The following is a 25,451-nucleotide window of genomic DNA, read 5'->3' on the forward strand; positions in this document are numbered from 1 at the left end:
ATGCTGCTGCCGCTGCTGCGGAGTAGCTGCTTCCCTTCCTCCTCCCCCGGCGGTGGTGGTGGTGGTGGCGGCGGCGGCGGCGGCGGCGGCGGCGCGGACGCTGTCGCGGGGAGCCGGCCGGCGGCGCAGTTGCAGCGCGGAGCCCACGAGCCGCCGGGGCCGATCGAGCGGGCGGACGCCGAGCCCGGGGTCGACCCCCGGCGCGCGGCGGAGGCCGAGGGGGCGCCGGGGCCCGGGGCGCGCGGCCCGGGAGCGGGCGGCGGCGGGCGGCGGGCTGAGCGGGAGCCGTATGCGTGCATGGATCCGGGCGCCGCGCTGCAGAGGCGGGCCGGGGGCGGCGGCGGCCTGGGCGCGGGCTCCCCGGCGCTGTCGGGCGGCCAGGCTCGCCGGAGGAAGCAGCCCCCCAGGCCGGCCGACTTCAAGCTGCAGGTCATCATCATCGGCTCCCGCGGCGTGGGCAAGACCAGCCTGATGGAGCGCTTCACAGACGATACCTTCTGCGAGGCCTGCAAGTCCACCGTGGGTAAGGGCGCCGGGGCTGGGCCGGACCCCGGCTGGGCCCCTCCGCCGCCGGCGCTGCCCTCCCGGGTGCCCAGCGCCCTACCGGCTTCGTTTCTCTTCGCGTTTGTGAGCCTTTCCCTCTCCAGCTGGGTGGCCTTGCATTCGGTGGATGGGCCTCTCGGTGAAATTTAGGGGGAGGGGCGGCCCCAGTGGAAGTCCCTCGATACTGTTCCTAAAGCCAGACCGAGGTTTTCGTGTAGTCTCCACGCAGACTTGTCCTTGGGGCCTCCGGGCCGTCCATTCTCCCCCGGCACGAACCCCTCACGCCCCTCCCACGTCCCTGATCCGAGCTGGTTATTGAACCAGCGTCCCCTCTCTCACCCCCCAAGGGCCGGTCATAAGACCAGGGTGATACATTGGTCCCGTCCAGCATTCAAGAACAGTGTGAGAATCTCTCCACGGAAACTCCTGGCCCTTCCATTACTCAGCCAAGAGAAAAGGTGATACGAGGTGGGAAGCAGTCGGGCAGTGTAGTGAAGTTGAAGCTGTGCGCCTGGCTAAATGGCCAAAGTGGGTCATCTTGAGCGAATTCCAGTGCTTACCCTCGCCTTGTGAGAACCAGGGCTTCTTTGCTAATTTTGAACTCACTTTTCTGATCCACTGAAATAATGAAGTTTGAAATTCCCTGCGGAGGATCTATGGAGAATATTAAGACTAAAACTGCACTAAATTTCTTGTTTTAACTGTCAATGCGGGTCAGAGGGACTTCAGCTGTACTTGGCCATGACCTCAGATAACCCTGAGGACTTGCTGAAATGGGGAGGAGTCCTCCAAAATCTCCTAGGTGGGTGAAGTACAGCAATAAAGTAAATGCAGTAACTCTCCAGGTCAGAAAGTATTTTGTCTTGAGGATCTAAAATTGAAACTGCAGAGGGGAAGTTTTTTTAATTGTCTTGAGGATCTAAAACTGAAACTGCAGAGGGGAAGTTTTTTTAAATTTTAGGGGACTTGGAATCGAGGTTTGTCAGGTTGGTGTGGGTAGTAGTTTTTTTCTGTGGAAAACCCGTTAAAGTTGTCAAAGCTAGGGGAACCACATAGATGAGGTAATTCTTCAAAGTAAAGGGCTGTCACCTTCAGTGATAGGCATTAAAGGATTTCCCCAAGGAGGTCCAAGAAACATTGAGTAGTATTTAAATGTGAAATAGTGAAAAGTATCTTCCCGTGTACCTGTACACGGAATTTAGCATTATAACCAGCGGTAGCCAAGGCAGTACAATTTGGGGAAGAATCGTTTTTTAAATGTCATGTAACAGAACAATGCTACGTTTTCAATGTCTAATTGGAAAATTAAACCCCCAAATTTCATACTGACTTTTTTGTTTCACCTTTGAGAAGTGTTTCCCTTGGTCCTTTTTTGGAATAGACTATTTGGGAAATACTTAGGCTCTCTGTACCCTTTGTTTTTAAAATGATGCCCTTGGGACCATGGTATTAAAATTGAGTAGCATAACCAAACCTGTTTTAAATATCCAGTCTTGGATCATATAAAGGATAGAGAGTTACTGAACGATCAAATGAGGTTTACATTGTTATTTTAGTACCTGATATAAATAGAGGTAAAAGCAATTTAGAAGTATCAGTATTTATGGCTGCACACTTCAAAATATATAAAAATGAGGGATAATATGATGGTACGGTGTGATAAAGAGAAATCAGCCCATGCAATGATAGGTGGATAAATGAGAGGTTGGGTGGGTGGAGGGGGGATTAGGAGATAGGCAAAGATGTGCTTTAGAGTGGGAAAGAGAAGAGGTGAAGAAGAGTTTTCTGAGCAGGGGCTAAGAGGTCAGTCGGGCAAAACTCCCCCCACTTCAGAGCCAACTGCAGGTGCAGGTTTTCACTTGTACTTCTGAATGACCAGCTGTAGATCAGAGATTCCCACAACCACCTCCTTAGGCTTGATTAATTTGCTAGAGCAGCTCACAGAACTCGGAGAAACCTCCTTCCTAGATTATCAGTTGATTATAAAAGGATCTAATTCAGGAACGGGTCCAGTGTTTCCACGGTCTCTGAGCATGACACTCTCCCCAGTATACCACCGTGTTCACCAGCCCCCAAGCTCTGAACCTGCCCTTTTGGATTTTATGGAGGCTTCATTATATAGGCATGGTTAAATCATTAACCATTCGTGATTGGGCTCAGTCTCCAGCCCCTTTATTCTCCTTGGGGTGGGGGACAAAAATTCACACCCTCTAATCACTTAGTTCTTCTGTTGACCAGCCCCCATCTTTTAGTGAGCTGGGGGCATTCCAAAAGTCACCTCATTAACATACTAAAAGACACCTTTATAATTTGCTCCCTAGAAAATTCCAATCACAGAATCCAATTCTGTGATTGGAAGGGGACAAAGGCCAAATTTTTATTTCTTAGTGTAAATCACAATCTCATGGCCACATTCTGAGAAAGACTCATTAGTAGACTTTAGGAATAAAGCTTCAAGACTTGACTGCCATCCTAAGGAGCATGGACTTTATCCCATAGCAGTTGGAGCTGGAAAGGCCTCTGAATATAGCGTTGGCATGGAGACAGTGAAACTTAATTTGGCAGTATTACATAGGATATTTATTTGGGAATGATGAAGAAACAGGAGGCAAGGAGACCAGGCAGTTTGGTTCTCTGTCCTCTTGGCAAACATAAATATATACACTTCACATATCTCCCACGCTGCTACCACTGTGGGGTTCCTTATGTGGTTGGGTTTTTGTCTTGCTCATTTTTGTTTCTTCCAAATATAGCCTATAGTTCTTGGCTCGCTAACTGTTTATTAATTGTGGGAAGTTCAGAGAAAGTTGATAACCTCTGGTCTAATCCAGAGTATGAAGACACTTCAAGAATGCTAACTAGCCCCCCTTCAATCTCTGCCTCTGAGTTGTTTTTTCCTTCTTACTATCAGATCATTTACTGAGCACCTACTGGGTGTGAGTACTATGCTACCCACTGGAGATTCAGTGGTAAACGGGACATGGCCTCTCTCCAGAAGTGGCTCAGAGCCTGTGGGGAACAGGTTGACCCATGTTGGTAAGAGCAGTGGTGGAGATGTGTACGGAACATTTGAAGAACGCAGTGGAAGGCCAGGCCCCTCCAATGCGGGCAGTAGGAAGAGGGCTTGTTGTCTGGGAGGCTAGCTCCTGACTGGAATGCTGTAGAGATAAATTCATTCTGCAGGTTCCTTTAGAAAAATGCTATTTAAATGTAATGTTGGGTGTGGTGTAGAATTGTGGTTGCCTCACCTGAATGCCTACTGGCTGAGCAGTTTAGCTCATGGCAAATTGTCCTTCTGAGGTAGTTTTTCAAGTTTCAGTAGTACAGTTGGATCCACATAGAGAAAGATTCACTTCCACAGTGGACTTTCCCTGTCTGGGCTTACAGATGTGTACTGCTCATGACAGCAGAGTCTGGAAAAGACCCCAGGCCCCACAGCATGGCAGGGAAGAGCCTGAGAATACGCCAACCCAGGTGGGTCACTAAAGTGACGGCCTCATGTAATTCAGAGATTAGAAGAGTGGCCCCAGTAAGTACCTTTTTACAGAGAGTCAGATTCACTTGAACTTTCTATAAAAGATTGTAGTGGAAATCCCAAGGGATTTGAGATAACTTATTTTGTAAAATTATAAATGAGCAAAATGTTGATTTTTTTTTTTTGGTATTGTTTATCAAATCAAGTTGATTTGGTTTAAAACACACACAAAATTCACCAGGATATGAAAAGCTAAAGAGATTGTATTTACTTAAAAAAATTTAAGTAAAAATTTTTTTTAAAAGACTATTTACTAATTGACCTATTTAATGGAAACTGTCTAGGTGGAGTATTATTTTCAAGTGGGATTTTGTATGCACAGAATTGAATTAGCCTGCTATAACTAGCATAATTTGAGAGGTCCTTAAAAAAGTACAAGGCAGGCACGCCTGGCTGGCTCAGTTGGAAGAGTATGTGACTCTTGCTCTTGGGGTCATAAGTTTGAGCCCCACGTTGGGTGTACAGATTACTTAAATAAATAAACTTTAAAAAAGTACAGGAGCAGTTTTATGAAGTTTAAGAAATGGAAACAAATTAGTTCTATTGTAGAAGTTTACAACTATATAAGAAAACAAACCCATAAAATTTTATATTTCTCAGCCTTTGTTTTATTTTTGTGTAACTGTTGGAAGCTAGCTGTTAACTTTGAATTAAAATGATTTTACCACGTAGCATCCACCTTCACCCCCCCCCTCACCCGCACCGGCAGCATTGCATTCTAGAAAAAAACTGGAGTAAGAATGAGGAACCTGGGCTTTTCATTTAAGGCTCTGTCACTAACTAGCTTGTGACTTTGGTTAAGTACTTTACTTGTCTGCGCATACAAAATGTAACATTCTATTCACAGTAGCTCCTATTTATTGAGCACTTACTATATGCCAGCAGAAGGGACACTGTCTGATCCTCACAGCAATCCTGGAATTTATTCCCATTTTACAGAGGAGGAAGCAAAGATTCAGAGAGGTAAGCACCTTACCCTCTGTGGCACCCTGGTCAGGGCCAGGACTACAAGTGAGTTTTTTGTTTGTTTCTTCGCTTGCTCTGAGATTTAAAGTTACTTTGCTGTGTGAAAATTCTGTGGCTCAGAATCAACCACCACAGAGTCCTTCAAGACTTAATGGAATCTGGTCATCCTGCAGGCCTGTGAAGATAGTGAAGTCGTTGATCTATGGTATTACTGAAATTGACTTTCTTTAACAGTGCCACTATCATCACTTGTCACTTGCCCTGGATTTTAAAATATGCTCTAAGAATTGGATTTCTTACCTAAATATCAGTCATTCAAACATCTTCAGCCTTTTGCATATTTATTAAAATTTTCCAAAATTTTATATGTATGAATAGAGGAAAAGTAGGAGTAAGGCAGTCTAGACCAGAATTCTGATTTTCCTGGGTGGTAAGATTTCCCCCAGGGGGGGCGGAAGCCAACCTGGGATTGCCAGTTTTGTTTTGCCAACTAAAGACATTTTTTGAAAATCTGCTATCGCCAGATTTTCAAAAAAAGGAAGAGGGAAAAAAGATGAAGTAGACCAAAAAAAAAATTAGGAGAGACATACTATCAGAATTAAAAAGTTCTCTGAATTTAGTTCTGAGGACCTTACCATTCTTCATTTTCCTCATTGTGCATCAGTGCATTAGACTCCACAAGCTGGCCCCGGAGAGTAACTGGTCGTAGGTGATGGTGCTTCTCTCAGAGCCCAGAGTTAAGCCAAAGGTGCACTGAGGGTCCCTGCTTCCTGGGCAGGAAACAGCGGTACAGGTGGGGAACCGTATTTTAGCAGGAAAGAGGTGAATGCTAATCCCCTGCAGAAACGGCTTTCTGCGGGTCTGGCCTTGAGTGTTAGGGGACATGCTGGATGAAATGCAGCCCACGAGGGTCTGGTCAGCTTTACCTGGAAGCAGGGGAAGCTGACTGCTTGTGCTTCGTTCTGGAAACAGGTCGGACATTTTTGCCGGACAACCCAGAATGAGCATCTAATACTGGATTAAAATTCTAAGTTGTGTATTTTATTTTGCTCTTGTTTGCTCATATGCAGTCTTCCACGCCATGGCTGATCTGCCTAAGTGTTTTCAGTTAAAAGAGAATCAGGGAGAGTCGTCCAGAATTCCCACCCCTAGAGCCCAATACCGAGCCTCTTCGGTGCTGTCTCACTCCCCTGCCAAAATGATGTAACACGATGACTCAGGGAGAAGTGAGTATGAAAGGAACAGATGCAGACGGTTAACATTTCGTTTTTATACCAGCAGATGCTGTGCATTGTCATTAGCTTGATTTATTTAATGAACTTGGTGCAAAGGGGTAGGCTTGTGCAGAGCACGTCCCTTCTTGTGGAATAGTTAGCTTTCAAAGAAAGTATGGAAATTTGGTTGCCGTCTGGTTGATTAAGTTGAATAAAAATCTATTTAAAGACCTGGCTTAAGTGCATTCAGCCTTTCTCTCACTATGCTGCATGGAAGAAGAAAGGTTTCATTATGCATGATGGAGATTCAGGTTCTTAGAGATTGCCTCTCTCCCTCTAGCCCATGGAATCTGCCAGGAACAATCTGCTAGCATATCTTAGAACTGGTTTCAGAAGGCAGAGTAGGCTCCTTTGAGAATTGCTAAGTCCAAATTATTCTCCAGCCTTGAGTGCCAGGTATGTTTTTCTAATTAAACATTTGTTGGCATGTGTAAAGAAAATGTAGCTTTGAATAGTGTAGTCAGTCAGCAGGTATTAGGCTAGAGGCTGTATTTATGTAAGACTGTTCTGCTAGCCATTTTGTAGGGCGCAAAGCTAGTGCCTCCTTACCTGGCTTGTCCTTTTTAGAAGGGTAAGGGAGGGAGTCATGGAGATAGCCACGATAAAATGTTAGAGAAGAGGTAAAATGCTATGTTGCTGTACTTGAACAGAGGAAGAAATTGATTATTTTCCTTTTGTCCTTTGATTGTATGTCTTTGACATTTGGAAAACCAAAACTACAGGACCTAAAATAGTGCCCTTGATTGAATGTGATTATGTTTTTTTCAGAAACTCCTTATCCTTTAAAACCAGAAAACACAATGCCGGCTTAACAGAACACTATATTCCATCCAAAGCCTTCCCCCCATCTCATCCCCCCGCCCCCCGAATCTGACAGCCTCCACTGTTTGGTTTGTAATGCCTTCTTAGTTTACAAAACCAAACAAAAGCCTGCAACTCCACCTCAGGCAGGCTTATGGTGGAAGTAGCTGATGAATAAAATTCTAGTTTTCCCACCTTAATTAGGTAGGATTCAGGACCCCGTGAGCCTGAGCCGGGACCCAGGTGAAGGGACAGGCCTCTGTGGAGAGCTTTGGTATTCACATGCCTTCTCTCCCTCCTCAGGCCCACTGCACCAGAACCTTGGGCCTGGTTGACTGTTAATGAATCACACCTACAGTCTTTCACTTTTAATTTTCACTTCTCTTTAGAAGTGAAAAGCACTCCACCTTCTCCTTGGCCACTACTACTTCTAGAGATGCTCCTCCGTCCCCTAACCCAATGGTATGATAGGTGGAAGGATTGGATTTGAAAGGTGGATGCAGGGTCCCGGGTGGGAGTCCCCCCTCTGCCACAAGCAGTGTGTCTTTAAATGAGCAACTTAATTTCAGTTTCCTCATTCACGGAAAGAAATAGGTAGGACTTACATGCTTTTCTTATCTCCTGGTATAGGAGTAAATGGGGATGGAATATCTTGGGTACCTGGCCTGAAAGAGGCAATTATAAACATCAGTTATGTTCCCTTCTCCTAATTTATACCCTAGATGCAAAACCTCTGAAACACTCCAAAAATGAATCTTTATCCTTTAGAGATAACATACTGAAATATGTCGGTGAATATGAAAACCAAAATGTAGGGGTACCTGGATGGCTCAGTCGGTTGAGCATCTGACTCCTGGTTTCTGCTCAGATCATGATCTCAGTGTCATGGGATCAAGCCCAGCGTGGGGCTCCCTGCTTTGTATGGAGCCTGCTTAAGGTTCTCTCCCTCTCCCTCTGCCCCTGCCTGCCCCTATGCATGCTCTCTCTCTAAAATAAATAAACACATCTTAAAAAAAATGTAAACACATGACCCAGGTGAAGTGCAAAATACATTTGACAGTCTGCATTTTTATGGACCCAATCTGAGTAATAGTCAAGTTAATGTTTTTTTGCATATGAAGAAAATACTACTGATCCACTGTTGATCATCTGAGGTTTTGGGTTTTTTTCCCTAGATTCTCCTCCCCTCCCTCAATATTCTCTTCCTCTTATGACAAGCAAGTTAATTCTGCCTTTTCAGAGAGGGTTCTGTCTGTAACCGGGGAGCAGGGGAAGGCTTGCTGGTACAGGAACGGTCTGTCCAAGGCAGCCAGCAAGCCTCACTCTTACTTTTTAAAAACATTTCCCTAGCAATGCAAAACTAATATATCTAAAGATATGTTTATACCTTCCAGCTGTGCCCTCCTCTTCTTATCCTTAGAGGAGGCTGCACAGTGAAGTGGGGGTATTGTAGCCTGGAGCCACCCACCAGGTTCAAATCGGTGCCCTAATACTTACCTGCTTGGTGACTCTGGGCAGCTACTAGCCCCTCTGACGTCAGTGTTCTCATCTGTAGAATGGGGACAACAGCATCTCATAAAATATATCCTCATAAAATTGTTAATTCACTGTAGTGAATTAGTAGACATAAAGCCCTTAGAATAGGGGCGCCTGGGTGGCTCAGTCGTTAAGTGTCTGCCTTCGGCTTAGGTCATGATCCCACGGTCCTGGGATTGAGCCCCGCTTCGGGCTCCCTGCTCAGTGGGGAACCTGCTTCTCCCTCTCCCACTCCCTCTGCTTGTGTTCCCTCTCTTGCTGTGTCTCTTCAAATAAATAAATAAAATCTTAAAAAAAAAAAAAACCCTAGAATAGTACCGAAGCATAGTAAACAGCATAAAAGAGTTCTTAATCTATTAGGAAGGGAACAAACCCCTTCCTGTGAAAGTCTTTCCTAAGGGTATATACTTCGAGAAAATGCAGCCGCCTGCCCGTTCTGACGGGCTCTCTGAGGCACACACACTCACTTCCCTCCCTGTTTCTCCTTTGAAGTCAGTCACCTCAGATTCTCCCTGCCTCATGCAGTTCGTGGTACTCCTGCGTTTGTCCAGTGAAGTGCAAGGCTCCCTCTTTGTGCCGTGTGTGTCCGGGACGGGGAGACCCTGGCCGGCCTTTATTTGCTGGAGTGGAGGCATGTCCAGCTTGGCATGAAAGAGGCAGGTCTTACAGGATGGAGACTTCATGTCCTCGGGCCTGATGAGCATTTTTAATGTCATACCATCATTTTACTATTTTAATAATAGTACCAACTGCCGAATATTTTACAGTCATAGCACTTGGTTTCTATTGTGTTGAATCCTTTTCTTCACGTGGTGCTTTCCTGTGGGGACTTAACGTTGTACTCTCTTCTGGTAGGTGGCATTTGGGCAGAATACTGGCTCCACGGTTGGGTGACTTGTTTTCCGATGTTAAATTTAACTCTCTCTATGTGACTTTGACGCCTTTCTTAATTTATTTTCTCACTCTCAACTCCATGAAAACACCGGAAATCCTCTCCCTTAGTAGAAATATCACATCCAAAATTGGATGACACTATATAAAATCTTTATCCTTGGAAGAAAAGCCACTGTATAAACTTAAGATAGTTATTTTAAAAGTGGCAGTAACATCACAACCACTGTTTGAATGGAGACAAATTTAATTTCAAAGTCTGAAATCTTTCAACCTCCTAAAAGTGTTAAGTAAAATAAAATCAGATCTTGGGGGTGTGGGGGGGACGTGGGCAAAGGAGTAAAAGGGGAGAAGTCCGTTCGGCTGTCATTGTAAGTGTGGATCATGGTGTTATTTTTGCTTTTATTTGTTTAGCTTTTTGCTGGAATGTGAAGAAAGAAGCTTCTGTTTGTTTTTGCATTTTCATTTTTGTAGCTTCTTATGGCCTGGCAGAAAGAAATATGGTAATGTTTTAGAAATGTTTTGCCTTAAGGGGAACTTAGAAATCTTACCAGCACTAATTATGCCAATTCTTTATGCTATTGCTAAGATTTATGAAAGACAAATACAAAGAAGGCCAAGTGCAAAGTTAAGCTTTGTTCTTTAACAGCTCAATTAGGGTGGTTCTGGGCCATTTACAGAACATTTCATACCTTGCCTTTTATTCCATGCATATGACTTTTATTATAACAAGTTTCCATTGTGGGCGGTGTTATAAATTTGACTCTAGGTCCTGCCACTCAGCTAGCACGTGAGATGACCTTAAAGCAAATCCCCTTGCCCACTCTCCACCTTGGTGTCTCCCTCTGTAAAACGAGGATAATAATGCCCACTTCATTGGGCCGCTACAGGATCCCATGTCAGCAGAGAGGGTTTGACAGATGCCCACCATCATTGTTATTAAAGAAAAGTAAGATGAAGAAGACATGGTGACTCAAATAGAACCATCTGTGCTCATTGATAAAGGAATTATAGCCCTATGAATTGTGTCCTTTCTGAATAAAATATTTTTAGAAAGACTTCTGTAGCATTTGTAAGCTTAAAGAAAGGTAAGCTCCTACTGCAAGAATAATTCACTTAGTGAACCACTTCCCATCTAAGTGACTGAAGCAACTATTACCATAATAATCTCCTGGGATGAGTGCATGGGGGGAGAGGGTATGAGCATATTAGGACTGCCCCATCCTTTAAGGATTTACCATCAACAATTGGAATTGTAGGAGAAATGAAATACCCTGTTTCTAGGGTGACTGTGTGCTGGGCACCAGACAGAATGTCTGCTTTTCCTTCCTACTAAGGTGTTTTGTGTGAGTTTTGTTGTCTTGTTTTGTTTTTACTAATTAGTCCTCCTGAATTTCCTTAATTTTTCCAAAAAGAGTCAGCATTTCTCCTTATGTGTCCAGCATCTGTTGAAGAGGACGTGGCTTTCATTGATGAGATTTATCAAGTTGCTGTTGTGTGCCAGACAGTGTCCTAGGCTGTGGGGAGTCAGAGATGACGGTGTCCTCAGGGAGGCACCACACAACAAAGAAGGAATGATGTGAGAAGGGATAGGAGAGAGTTCAGGTCCAAGAACAGAGTGCACAGATAGGACTGTGGGGCAGGCAGAAGGGTTCAGATGCGGAATCACCTGGGACATAAAAGGTTTCTGGACAGACAAGGAGGTTCTCTAAGAAGAGAGAACAGTAAGGAAAGGCACTTCTTTGCCAACTGCATGGGCTGTTGATTTAGGTCAGTATGACAGCCCTTTGAGGGCAGAGACTGTCCCCATCAACTGATGGTGGGGCTGACTGCTTCCCCTGGTCGTCAGGTTACCTGTAGGAAACTGGGTTTTCAACAAGGGCCGGAGATGGAGATGCCGCTCTTTTTGCCCCTTACCTGTTCATAAACATTGGTCCTAGCAGCTCCTCAGGGCCAACTCTGTGCTAACTTTATGAATCCACTGAATATTTGAGGCTATTGAGGACTTTCTACCTTCTCTATGAAGAATCATTAAAACTTTTATGACGTGCAAATTCTTAAAATGAGAGATGTTTTACTTCATGTAAGAAGGTTTTTAGAAACATTTAGTTGTATACTTTGATACAAGCCATAAGTTGGAGTAAGTTTCCAGTTGTTACAAGCTACTGAGTGGTGGTTAAATGGGGTAAAGGATACTGAGTTCAAGAGAGAGGGCTATTTTAATGGGCTCTTTTCTTTATGGGGTTTTAGATTTGGCCACTGGCTATTTTTCTGTTGTTAGTGAAGTTGTCATTAATCTCACTAAAACTAGACAGTCACTGTCGGTTCATCTTTGTTTTGTTTTCCTATCAAATTAGTAATATATTTACCGTCACATGGTGATAACATTACCATTTATTCCCTGATTTTGAACACCAACACCTTTAGCTTTTACTTTTATTCATTAAACTTTGTGGTTACAAGGATTGTTTGTAAAAGTTGCATAAGTTGTTCAAGTACGTTGAAGAAGAGTGACATATTCAGGCTCAGAATAATTCTTGAGAGAAAACAGCCTAATCAAAACAAAAATTGCTGGCACTGGCTGTTTCAGGGGATTCTTTTAGTTGACCTGAAGCAGAGCTCACAAAAGAGGTATCATCTGCCTACTTAATAAAGTAGCATCTACTTGATAAAGTAGCGGCTAAAAGTTACAGCCCCCTTAGCTGAACAACAAAACAAAACCTCAAAGTAACCGGAAACAAAGTAGAATGGTGGTCAAGGCAAAAATATGAATTTGATTTGTAGTTTGCCATCACAGAGGAACACGGTAAGGCCCTAACTGTAGCTAATATCAGCAGGATGGGTGTTCTGTCTTTAAGCTGTGCCAGTTTAAAATCAGAACATAACAAATGTCTCCAGGCTGTTCTTTGTGCCTTGTAGAATATCACTTTAAATTATGTTCTTCCCTGTGGTTGAGTCATTCAGGAACTCTGAGGATATTGGTAGTCCACAAACATGCTTCCTGTTTCAAGGCTGGTTAGAGTGTCATTTGAGTTTGAAGAACAAATCGGTTCCAGAACTGAAAGTGAAATGGAATTAACCAGCTTTCGCTCAGTGACATTTGAAATTATGGCTGGTGTAAGAAATTAAGAATTAAAACGTCCAGTATTCCCTAGCTTTGTTCTCTTGTGACAGTTTATATTCCTGCAATTTCTCTTTATTGTACAGACCAAGAGCTGGTCTCCCCCCGCCCCTGGGTTGTAAACATGTCTTTCTGTATTGCATTGGTGTCTGCAGTATGTTACTAATTATAAAAGTCAGTCACATGTCTTTTGCGTCACCTCAAGAACATCATCTGACTTTGTGGTGCTGCATCAGATCTCTGAGATGGAGAGCCTGGGAGGGGGTCCTTATCCGCTGTGCGGCTGCAGAGCACTCACTGGCCCATGCGGGCCCCTGCCCCGTAGAGGCCTTTCAGCATGGCGACCCTGGATCCTAAGAAGCAGGCAGGAAGTGTTTCCTGTAGGGGAATGTTTCTAACTCTCAAATTCAGTTGGCATCCCTTTGGTTTGTTTTTCTTAGTTGCAAAAATGGTGTAAAAAACATTGTTTTGAAATCTACAAATTTTCTATAACTGAGACCCATATCAGGTAACATATACAAATGAAAATTTGGGTTAAAAAATTACCTGAAGCTTTAAGGGCTTAATTAGGAAAGGACAGTGAGTGATACATGATGGTTTTGCTCATTGTTAAAATGAATAAAAATTAAAATTGGATATGTTAGCCTGTATAAGTTTTTTAAAATAATTTCTGTTGCACGCTATTGACAATGTAATAAAGAAGTCATGTTTATATATTAACTAAATTTTTTGTGAATGCTGCAGAATTTAATACAATGATTTCTAAATTCAGACTAAGGCTATTTGAAATCAAGATTGTTTCCAGCATTTCCCCTAAGAATTTTCCCCAATATATCATTCTTTTAAAAACATTCAGTTGTTAATGTAATTACCAAATGCAATTTTTAAATGGCTTTTATGCTGAACTTGTATTACATTACATTACATATTACATTTAGCAAATGCTACGTAGGTAGTTTGGGGTAAAACATCGCGTAGGTTGACTTCATACAGTTCTTTATGGACGTGTAGACTGAGCGTCACAGGCATTGGTGGACTGCTTTTCCTTTTGGGATTTAGTGACATCAGGTTTTTTGTTCTTCTGATAATGATACAAAATGTACAAATAGGATTCTTTTTATGGCAAAATGCATCTTTATTTTTTGTTCACTTTCATTTGTTTTATTTGCAGGTGTTGACTTTAAAATCAAAACTGTAGAGCTAAGAGGAAAGAAAATCAGATTACAGATCTGGTAAGTGGGGGATCTGCCCCCAGTAACCGCCGTGTGTGTTCACAGTCCGTACGCCTGTCTAATAAAATTAACTGTCCAAGCTGGCTTGCCTCTCCTACTTTTCCTCTCCTTTGCTCATCTTTAAATAAAATGAACAGTGAGAAAATTTAGAAAAGTCTACTGATTTCATCCTCCATTTGCACATGGGGAGTGGTGAAAGAAGAATGTTACTTTAATAATAGCTAATTTGGAGCCTTGTTGCCTTTTTTCCAATCATTTGACATAATAGCCAAATTGTCATCACTAAGATGATTGCTCAAATGCTTTGTCTTCACGTTTTTAAAGTGATTTTGTTTGATAGTATGCAAAAAAAAAAAAAAGGGCAGCACGTTCCCGACCAGATCTATGCAGTTTCGAGGCAGATCACTCACCCCCAGTTCGGGGGCTTCCCGGGGTGGCATAGCGGGAGCACCGCGGTGGGATGCGCATGCTCCCGCTGGCCACGGGGCTCATGCTGCGTGACGTGAGCCCCACCTGTGCCAGCTGGGAATGAATCCAGAGCCGCTCTCTGAGGAGAAGCCCCGTTCTCACATCATCGCGAATGAGCAGCTAAACCAGCCTGTCATAGCTATCTGGCGCGAGGAGCTTTCCGTGGGCTCCCAGCAGCCTGCAGGCGGCCCTAGGAATCCCACCTGCGGGGTGCGGAGCCGATCTGGTGGTGGCTTCCACGTGGCACCGCTGAGGGGCTCCGAGAATGCCCTTTTGTTGGTAACATCCCAGCTGCCGTGTACTCAGCCTACTAACTCCTCTGCAGGTCCACCTCAGCTCTGAGTGTTTGTCCACCGTGTGTGTGTTTGCTTTCATCTGCGTTACTTGCTCCTCATCTGTGGCATCATCGGTCACCTAGTGCTTGAGTGTTAGTGCCATGCCTTCATTCTTCACCCGCGCCCCTGTGTGGGCACGGCTGCAGCGAGCCGGCATTGCTGCCTCCCGGAGGTGTCTAAGGTAATGTCTTCGTTTGGTCACCTGCTGCTATATAACCCACTGTAAAGATGGTTTGAGGGCTTGAGGGTTTGGGGGTTTTGGCTTTTGGTTTGATTATGAAACATAAACAGTCTTGTCTAAATACTTAATGACAAAAAAATGGGTATTTTTTATTTTATTAGCCCTTTTTTGGAAAGTCCGCAAACTTTGGTACATTGCGGCCCATTTTTTGAACTCTGGAAGTGACAAGGGAGTACCTTTCACATGAGCTGGTGTTTCTGATTGTCAGCTCTCCAAAGACCATCTTTAGAAGGATCATGGGGGTTGTTCATCTCTACCTAGCGCCTGTGGGTGAGATCCTTTGTGAAGGGGATTACTGAACAGAGGGTGATCGAGCACACATTAGACTGTCTGTGGAGCTTGCTTAGTGAATGACAGCAGTGTCTAGGTGATGACATCATAGCCTGGCTAAGCAGACATACCTTAGTGACTGTATTCATACTTCAGTTTTCATCTCAGGCAGTAGTAATCGGACCTATAAAAAGTATGTCCAGATGTCCTGTGGCTCCCTGGAACTCAGCCCACGAAGGCTGTCTGTGCCAGTGACATTGGATATTTCTGGAATCTCAGGACAGTGCCTGTGAGTCTATCTGAGAGGGCCTCCCCTGTGAGTCCCACCCTGTGGGGAAAAGTATGCTGGTGCACAGGACACTCCACAACCGCGTCTCTCTTGGATGTAAATGCACTCCCCAGCGTAAGTCCTCTGCTTCTCCTTGACTGTTGCGAAGAATACAACTGAGGAAAGAAAACGAGATTCAGTGACTGTATTGAAAGGTTGATTACAGGTTTTCCACCAGAAACATCCCAGTGATTCGGTGAGAAAGGAGCACTTAAGTTTTCCCAAAGGGGTTTTCGGCAGTGGATAACACGTCCACAAAATGCCCACCACTTGTTAATCACACAATACTCCAAAGTAAGATTGTTGTCATCCGAAGGGTTTTGTGTAGAGGGTTAAACATCTCCTTCATTATTTTTATGCAGTGGATAGAAAGGAAGTATGGGGGTGGAGGCTCGCTACTTAAAGTAATTCACGACTCATTTCAGAGTTAGAAGCCGCGCTCATGCTGTTGCTGTAGTCTGCTTTGTTGCAAGCACGCTGTCACCACTTTGCTGTCAGAGTTGAGGGCCCAGAAAGAGCCAGTATAGTTGGAGAGGGCTCTTCAAAGAGCCTCAGTAGCCTTGCTCTGCTAAGAATAGCTGTGCTCTGATTTTCTAGAATGTTAGTCCACGGACATTCCCAGGTGGTTTTCACAGAGATCTGATTAGAAGAAATGCATTTTTTTTCTTGATGATTTCTGTATATAGCTAATCTGCGGAAATACTAACCAGAGGTTCCTAAAAGTTTAAGGTACCAAAAGCTCCAGATGGCATTGTCACACTTCTATGCTACATTTTATATTATTGCCACATTTTTCAGTCCCTTGATTATCTGTGGTCGGAAAAAAGGACCATTTTCTCATCTCTGTACTTAAAAGCGTTTCTTCATGTATGTGTATAAGACCTTTATGTAAGTGTAGCTAAAATAAAGTGTGTCAGCTAGAATATAGCTTCATGAATTGACATTCAGATGCTGTCCTGAAGATTAAACACAGGGAGTTAACATGCATCATATAGGGACCCCTTCGTCCCATCCACCACACCAGTCTTCCCTATGGGGGAAGTTTTACGGTTTTAGCCAGCATTCTTATGTCGACATCGGGCTCATTTTTCATTCTCTGCTTGGAAGAAGTGGGACATTTCATATACAGAAATTGGCTCCTGCCCTGCAAATTAATAATTATATCTTTAAGTGGATATATTAAATACAAGTAAGAATCTTTGAGTTTTCAAAGCATGGTCTTATTACGAAACTGGGGAAACAGAATTGCAGGAATTTTTCAGTTTGCACCAAAAAGCAGAGAGAGAAATAATCACCTCATATTCTAGCCGCAGCAAATGACAATTTAGCTGACATTAATACACTGCAGATCTCGAGAAATCAGCTCTTTATCATGACAGTGAAAACTCGGGTTTATGGAGATAAAGAGAGGAAATATTAGGATTCTGCATCTTCACAGAAAGAAGCACGATCAGTGCATTGGTGTCGTCTTAGCAGCTAATTTTTGAGAAGTAGGAACTTGGGTGGGACTTTTATGGTACTGGTGCATAGGAGATCTGTCATAAATACTCACCGAACTGGGTCTGCATTTCATTTCCCTGTTCTTTGACCATATGTGGTAGCAGATAATTTAGTAGGGGAAACAAGTTAAGCAAAGGAGCTCCAGAGGAATAGAAAGAGAATAGTTTCTCAAAGGAAGATGTTTTTCTACCTCAAGCTTTCAGAGCTAGACACAAAAAGTTGGAATTTAAGGAATGACCTTAAGTAAGAGTGGCAAATTGATTGTTTCCTCATTGGGGTTTTTGTAAACTGGACTTACTGGCTCATTTATTTGTATTAGAATGATTGCCTCAGATTTTGCATCTTGAGGTCTGTCTTCTCTGTGTCTGAGTGAAAGCCAACAGAGACAGTTAATTTCTTAATGTTTTTAAGATTCCTCACTGTGTCACCCAGGCAACAGGTGTGTTTAACTTTATGAGAAATGACCTTTATTCTCTCTGTTCTTCAACTGTTGGCTTTTTTATTATTTATTTTTTATTCTAGAAATCTGTACAACATTGTGCCTATACATAACATTATTTTACACCCAAAACCCTGTTAAAAAAGAGTAGGTTTCATGTCAGGTCTTCTTACCACAATAAATAAAAGCATTTAAAATTAGGGGCACCTGGGTGGCTCAGTCGGTTAAGTGGCTGCCCTCAGCTCAGGTCATGATCCCAGGGTCCTGGGATCAAGTCTCGAATCGGGCTCCCTGCTCAGCGGGGAGCCTACTTCTTCCTCTGACCCTCTCCCCTCTCATGCTGTTTCTCTCTCTCTCTCAAATAAATAAATAAAATCTCTAAATTATTTAAAAAACCGTTAACCTCTAATTTCACTGTTTTTGAGCTCCCAGTGTCTAGATTCTAATTCTTTGTGTGCAGAAATTGTCAGTTGAGTTACACTAAGTAGTCAGATTAAAGTTGCTTAGAATAAAAGCTTATTCTAGGGCGCCTGGGTGGCTCAGTTGGTTAAGCGACTGCCTTCGGCTCAGGTCATGATCCTGGAGTCCCAGGATCCAGTCCCACATCAGGCTCCCTGCTCAGCAGGGAGTCTGCTTCTCCCTCTGACCCTCTCCCCTCTCATGCTTGCGCTCTCTATCTCATTCTCTCTCTCAAATAAATAAATCTTTAAAAAAAAACTTATTCTATTAAATTGTTAAAGATTGTGCTAACCAAAGATTTCACAGTAGAAAAAGATGTAGTTTTCTTGACTTTTTAAAGAAATGAGATACTGTTTCTTAACAGTATCCAAACAACACAGCATATTTTTTAAAACATTAAAAATATTTGATCAGCTCCTAATTCGATCAAGCCATAACTTGTGATAGACTGGGAAACCATGCTCTGAAAGATTTAACTCTTTATTGATTCAAAAGCATTAATTGTAGGGGCGCCGGGGTGGCTCAGTTGGTTAAGCATCCGACTCTTGATTTTGGCTCAGGTCATGATCTTAGGGTCCTGGGATCGAGCCCAGCGTCAAGCTCCACACGCTGGACAAGGAACCTGCTTAAGATTCTCTGTCTCCCTCTCCCTCTGCCCCTCCCCCCTCAAAAAAAAAAAGGATTAATTATACCCCTGTATGCCTAGGATTCCAGAAATAATTTTATTCATTGATTCCTTGTGTAAATGGTATCTGAATCTGTTCCTTCTCACTAACCTTGAAGGTGCAGTGCCCATCAGTGTGGTCTTTAAGGTTTTTTAAGAATCTTGAAGAATTCAGTCCCCATCTATCCTATTCCATTTTCCAGTTTTTTGGCATTTCTAGGTCAAAAAATAAAGTTTATTTTGCCTTGAAGTGGCATCCGCTCCCACATTTTAAGCATGTAAACTTTTGTTCAGCACCTGCTTATCGACAGCCTGCTATGGGCCAGGCACCCTGCTGGACCCTGGTGGACAGAAACAGACCAGCCGTGGCCCTCTTGGGCCTTCCAGTCAGAAGCCTCAAGGCATTCTTACATCCTCTGGAACAAAGCAAATGGCTTTGCTTTATGTGAAAATGAATTTGCCAGCAAGCTTTTTTGTTTATTTGGCATAACAATGCCATCGCTAATGTGAACTAATTTGGTGGCAAGACCAGTCTAAATGAAGCTGTAAATTACAACACCTCTTGCCTAAGGGAAGGGTATTTTAGGGATACTGCCCCACAGAGTGCACCTCATTGGAAGTAGTCTTTGATCAGATGCATTTGGGAAAAGCTGCCTGTTCTCTCCACCTCTCGGAAACCCACATGCTCTCATTTTGGGAGGCCTTGAATGGCCTTGCAGTGAAGAAACCTATTTTCACTGCATTGCCCCCTGGCAATGTTACTGCAGGACCCACCTGTCTCACATGGCCTCCGGGGGTATGCTGTGAATTTGGGTTCTTTGGGAAGAGCTAAATTACATTATCTTTAGAGGAATTTGTCTCCAGGGCTTCTTTGTCTCCAGGTCAGAAGCCCTGCTCCGTTGAGCTCATTCATAAATACACGATGGTTTTCAGCAGTTTCTTGGCTTATTAGCTGGAGAAAATAATGTCTCAGCCAGATGCTGTACACTATTAGTAAGCTTACATCATTCTTCATGTTGAAATGATCGACTTCAACCTGGAGAATATTCTGGCTTTTTTTTTTTTTAAGATTTTATTTATTCATTTGAGACACAGAGATACAGAGAGAAAGAGCATGAGCAGGGGGAGAGGGAGAGGGAGAAGCAGGCTCCCCGCTGAGCCAGGAGCCTTATGTGGGGCTTGATCCCAAGACCCCGGGATCATGACCCAAGCCGAAGTCAGACGCTTAACCATCTGAGCCACCCAGGCACCCCCAACTTCCGGCTTTTAAAGTAGCAGTCAGACAATAATGAACTTTACCGCATTTGGAAACCTATTTGGTATCTTCTCCCTGCCCCCTTTGACCCCTTTTCTATTTTAGAAGGATTAAGAAAATAAGACTGGATTTACAGTACTTTTCATTAGCCAGCAACTCTTGGTCATCTTCTCAACAAAATCAGATGTAACCATTGATGTTGGTTAAAAGGGAGTTTGAAGGGGTTGTGCCTGGCTGGCTCAGTTGGTAGAACATGCAACTCTTGATCTTGGGGTTGTGAGTTCAAGCCCCACATGGGGCATAGAGATTACTTTCTAAAAAAAAAGTTTGCACAGGATTTTACACTTTACATCATTTTACACATGGTTTTCTTATTTTCAAAATTTTGGTTTGAGAGAAATTGGGACTGTTTTTGTCTGAAAGTAACTCAGAAAAACTACCTCCCCCCCCCCCCACTAATACTGATGCATATGCATGGATAGGACTAGAACCCCCTGTAGGGGGCTGGGTGGGGCCTCCACTCCTCTCCGTGTTGGAAGGTGGAGTTGCTCCCTCTGGTTACTGTTTGGGAGCTGATTGTTGCTGCTGTTTCATAGGGACACAGCAGGTCAGGAGAGATTCAACAGCATTACCTCAGCTTATTACAGAAGTGCCAAGGGGATCATACTAGTATATGACATCACTAAGAAGGAGACTTTTGATGATTTGCCAAAATGGATGAAGATGATTGATAAGGTAAGTTGTGTTTTCCTGTGAGAACCTGGATTAATCCTGTAGACCAAAAAGCCATGGCCTCAAGCCTCAGGGCCCCGTGAAGTACTCACTTTGTGGATCTCCTGAGGTCTTGAGATCTAACGCTCTCCCCGCTTTTATACTTTTGCTCTTTACCTTTTTGTGAATAAGTGCGCTCATTGCTCCAGCACTTCCCATGCTTGTTCTGCAGCAGCCTCGATGGTGGGCGCTGTTCTGCTACCATATTCCACACACACAAGGAGACTGAGACTTTTGAGTAACTTGGCCAAGGTCACACCATTCAGGTGCCTTTTGCTGCAGCCTGTCTCAAGTCATTGTTTAGAATACACAGAATTAAATGAGTTATTCAAGAGAGTTTAGTCTTTTTGAGGAGAGATCCTACTGTGGCTACATTTTTTTTTTTTAAACTTAGAAATGTAGCTTAATTTTTTTCCTGATTATAAGATTAATAATATCTTGTCATGATAGAAAATTTGGAAAATCAATAACAAAAGTAAATTTAAAAATGTATACTTTTGCTGTTCTGAAGAACCAAATTCAATCCATAGTCCATGTAGTTTTAGAGCCTGCCTGCTTCACTGAGTGTTCTGTCATGCCAGCCTTCTTGTGTCATGTGAATGTTCTTCTAAAGCATGGGTGGTTTGGGTTTTTTTTTAATGGCTGCATTCTTTTTAGGTACCTTAACTTACTTCATTCTCCATCTATTTTGTTGGACTTTCTTCAGTGGATGACCATCTTAAGTATAGGGCTTTGCCGGTGATGTAATTCATTTGCTTTAGTATAGATTCTTAGAAATTATTGGTGAAAGGCCCAGAATGTTGTGGGTTCATAACGCATGTTACCGCATCGCTCTCCAAAGCCCTGAGCCCCGTGAGGACTGTCTCGGACCCCACCTGAGTCGGTCCTGCCTGGGCTAGGGCCGATGCTGAGATGTGCGGAGTGGATGAACACACAGTGATCACAAAGCAACAGAGTGGTTTACGTTTCCTGTCAGGATATGACAGTGCCCACCTTTGATATGCAGCTTCTTTTAAAATTCCACAGTATGCTTCAGAAGATGCAGAACTTCTCTTAGTTGGAAATAAGTTGGACTGTGAAACTGACCGAGAAATCACCAGGCAGCAAGGTGAAAAGGTGAGAGAAATGGGGAGCAGAAGGGATGTCACTGTCCACATACTGTGCAGTCCACCATTGTGAGACTTTTTTAATTATGAAATAATTATAGAGTCACATGCTTCTCATTTGTTTGGATTTAAAGGAGCAGGAAGTTTTAAAAAGCATTTCAAAACGGAGTGGGGGAGCGTCCACATCAGTATATCAGCATATACCGCATTATTCTCTAACCCGAAATTCCCTACAGAGAAATGTGTTTTAAGCCGTAAAATTGCTTCCATGATTTGCTCTGGAGTATTGTAACCTTCCGTGGAGAATCTGTGATATTCACGTTATAAATGTCAGATGCATTACAATTTTGGGAAAGTTGAACTTCCCGACCCGCACGTCACCTCGGGGATTTTGTTTCGTGTTGTCACTTACTCACCATGCCATGGTTTGCCCCATGTGCCTACTTACCACGTAGGGGTTTGCCGCACACATGAACTCTGTGTTTGAGCCTACATGGGGCTTCACAAACCTGGCCCACCCCTCCCTTCGAGCAGGAGCCCAAATGCTGTGATTCCCTCAGTCACAGGCCCGCTGGCCACCTGCTCCACCAGGTAGCACCCCCACAGAAAACATGAATCTGTGTTCTTAGTTCGCACAGCAGATAACCGGGATGCGGTTCTGTGAAGCGAGTGCCAAGGACAACTTCAACGTGGACGAGATATTTCTGAAGCTTGTTGATGACATTCTGAAAAAGGTAAAATAATGATACCAGGCAAATATGTGAAAACCCGTTGTTCACTTTATGATGTTTTGGTTGAGAATGTTTTACTTAGAAAGTGGGCAGGGTACTTACTCAGAGGTGAACCAGGTGAGGTGGCTGCCGTGGCCAGAAGCCTCCGCCGTGGCGGCCTCCGTGTCTGCCCGGGGCCTCTCCATGTCCAGTGTTGGTGTCCAGTAGATGTGCTGAGCCCTGAAGATGGTTTGGTGAAGTGACTGGAGCAGGTATAACCACCGGCCATGTTTATTTGACATTTGCTTTTGTTCTTTTCCCATTTTCCCACAAGAATTAAGATAAATACAGGTGGTGGGGACCTCGTGGAGCATGCAGGTGTTCTCATTGACGAGGGAGCCCCTGGGCCCTGCTTCGCCCTCAGTGCGGTGCTCCCCGATGGGGCCTGGTTCCCTTCCCCAGGCCTTTCCGTGATGCTAAGTTGCAGGAAAATTGCTGGACAGCTTTGTTGAACAGCAGTTTCTTCAAGCATCTGTAGGCTTAAATTCAAAGGGTTTTTTTATTTTATTTATTTTTTTTTAAAGATTTTATTTATTTATTTGACAGAGACACAGCGAGAGAGGGACACAAGCAGGGGGAGTGGGAGAGGGAGAAGCAGGCTTCCCGCTGAGCAGGGAGCCCGATGCGGGGCTCGATACCAGGACCCTGGGACCATGACCTGAGCCGAAGGCAGATGCTTAAGAACTGAGCCACCCAGGCGGTCTTATTAAAAAGTTTTTTTTTAATAAGACCTTTCCTTAAGTTTATGTTATTACTACATATAATCTAATTCATTACTACATATAATCTGCTAATTCAAACAATTCAGAAGCTTCTAATAAAATGATCCTTTATATAATTGCTAAGTTATTTCTTCCCTTAGTGATGCTATTACCCCTGAGAATGCAGAACCATTTTTCCCCCCTGTATTAATGCATTAAATTTCCATTATTACTAGGTTCTGTGAAAATACATGTTAATGAGATAGATCCATCTGGTTTCTTTTACCATAGGATATGATGCACACTTGGCTGGTGTTTTGTGTTTTGTGGAATCTGGTTTTCATTGTTCTGGCTTAATGTTTGAACATCTAATTAAACGTTGATGATTGGAAATCTTTATGTAAAAATACTTTGCTCATATATAACTGTGTTACCTGCAGAGCACTTCCATATACATTGCATGGTTAAATGTATGTGTTTTTTTTTCCTTTATCCTTAAGATGCCTCTGGATATTTTAAGGAATGAGTTGTCCAATAGCATCCTCTCATTACAACCGGAACCTGAGATCCCACCAGAACTGCCTCCACCAAGACCACACGTTCGATGCTGTTGATTTGCTACTTTGGAGACAAAGTGGAAATGATTCCTGGAAAGGGGAAAATGTTCTCTTCTGCACTACAATCATTTTGACAATTTCCTTTCGCACTTTGTAATCCAAGTCAGAGCTATACACTAACTTGTAAATATGCAAATATGCAATCCTGGGTAAGTTTTGGTTATAAATTACATATTTCCCTCCAAATTATTATATTTCATTCATTATCCCAGCATCTAGTGTACATACACTGGGAAACATAGTACTTCTAATATGAAGAATGGGAGAAATGAAAGGTATAATGTTTCTTGAAATAAATAATGTAATTGTCCTCGTTAATTATATTATGAGGACAGAAGATATTCTGATAAGAAGAAAGTGGTGCTTTGCTTACTGTTTTAAAGAAAATTTGTAAAACTAAAGATTCTTTGGGAAAAAAAGATAAAGCTATCATAAAGTGCTTTTTCTCTATTTACAAGACATTTCCCCCAGCCGTAGCATCTCTGAAGTATGGGAGTATTTTCTGCCACAAAGCAAAGCTCCGTTCATAGCTGTCTTTGAAGGGTATTTATTAATGTTATGTCATGGTAGAGTACTACTAGGTAGAGAGTAGGGGTTTGACTTGGTCCTGAGGCTGCAGAATCTCTCTCATGGTTTCCTAATGGACATACCCTGTGCTTTTAAGAACTACAAAGATTCAGTAAAGAAAGAAGTGTTTTTGAAACTATATAAGATTTTAAAACAACGCTGCTGTCCTAAACAAATCCTGTTTAAAGGAATTTTAAAGAGATACATTTTACTATATCAAAGAACATACATGTATTTACCTAAACATACTATACCTTTGTAATGATAAAACTTCTCCCCTTTATGGTGAAGCTTATTCCTATTAAGCCTAGACTGTGTTCTTTTTTTTTTTTTTTTTTTTGGTCTGATAATGAATTTGTGAACTCTATCTTTGGTATATCTTTTATTAAACTGCACTGTTTTGTTTAGTCCAGGTAAATAAGTAATTATGTATTTGAATAACGGCGTGTCTTGAGTGTCGTGATATGAAAAGCATTGTGGTCTTTCTACACTAATGAAGTGCAAATAAAATTTTGTATTTATGAATGACAGTAGAGTTGCCACATTTATTTGTGTAATTACAAATTGTACATCTGACAGTATTTTTCAGAAACTCTGCATCTTACTTAATCTTTTGAGCATTTTAGATAAGAAAAATACAGCATCCTCCACTATGGAAAACAGCCAGGCTGCTTCTCAAAAGGTTAAACAGAACTACAGTATGACCCAGAAATCCCGCCTGGAGGTACATACCAAAATAAAAATAGAAAGCACGGACCCAAACAGATACTCATATACCGGTGTTCAGAGCATCATTCACAATAGCCGGAAGGGGAAACACACCAGCTGTCCATCAACAGATCAGTGGGTAAACCGAAGTGGTCTGTGCGTACAGTGGAGTATTATTCAACCTTAGAGGAAATTCTGACCCCATGCCACAACGTGGACTAACCCGGAGGACATTCTGCTAAATGCAGTAAGCCAAGCACAAACGACGAGATTCCAATTATATGAGGGACCTAGGGTAGTCCAATTCATAGACAAAGTGGAATGGTGGTTGTCAGGGGCTGGGAGTAGGGGCA

General features: G+C 43.0%; 1 protein-coding gene across 1 annotated transcript; it reads left to right on the plus strand.

Moving 5' to 3' along the window:
• On the plus strand, nt 1–24,920 carry RAB12 (RAB12, member RAS oncogene family). The gene is made up of 6 exons (XM_028123922.2): nt 1–523; nt 13,839–13,899; nt 20,455–20,593; nt 21,656–21,745; nt 22,365–22,469; nt 23,707–24,920. Exons 1-6 carry the CDS (start codon nt 1–3, stop codon nt 23,818–23,820), a joined length of 1,032 nt encoding a protein of 343 aa, XP_027979723.2. The 3' UTR covers nt 23,821–24,920.
• Nucleotides 24,921–25,451: the final 531 nt, after the last annotated feature.

Source organism: Eumetopias jubatus, unplaced genomic scaffold (genome assembly GCF_037043125.1).
Source record: "Eumetopias jubatus isolate StellerSeaLion01/CBP00866 unplaced genomic scaffold, mEumJub1_p1.0 scaffold_16, whole genome shotgun sequence".
Classification (NCBI taxonomy): domain Eukaryota; kingdom Metazoa; phylum Chordata; class Mammalia; order Carnivora; family Otariidae; genus Eumetopias; species Eumetopias jubatus.

Coding starts and splice junctions, on each gene's coding strand:
- RAB12 (XM_028123922.2), top strand. CDS start 1: ATGCTGCTGCCGCTGCTGCGGAGTAGCTGCTTCCCTTCCTCCTCCCCC. Junction 20,594..21,655: donor GGATGAAGATGATTGATAAG/GTAAGTTGTGTT, acceptor AAAATTCCACAG/TATGCTTCAGAAGATGCAGA. Junction 21,746..22,364: donor CCAGGCAGCAAGGTGAAAAG/GTGAGAGAAATG, acceptor CTGTGTTCTTAG/TTCGCACAGCAGATAACCGG.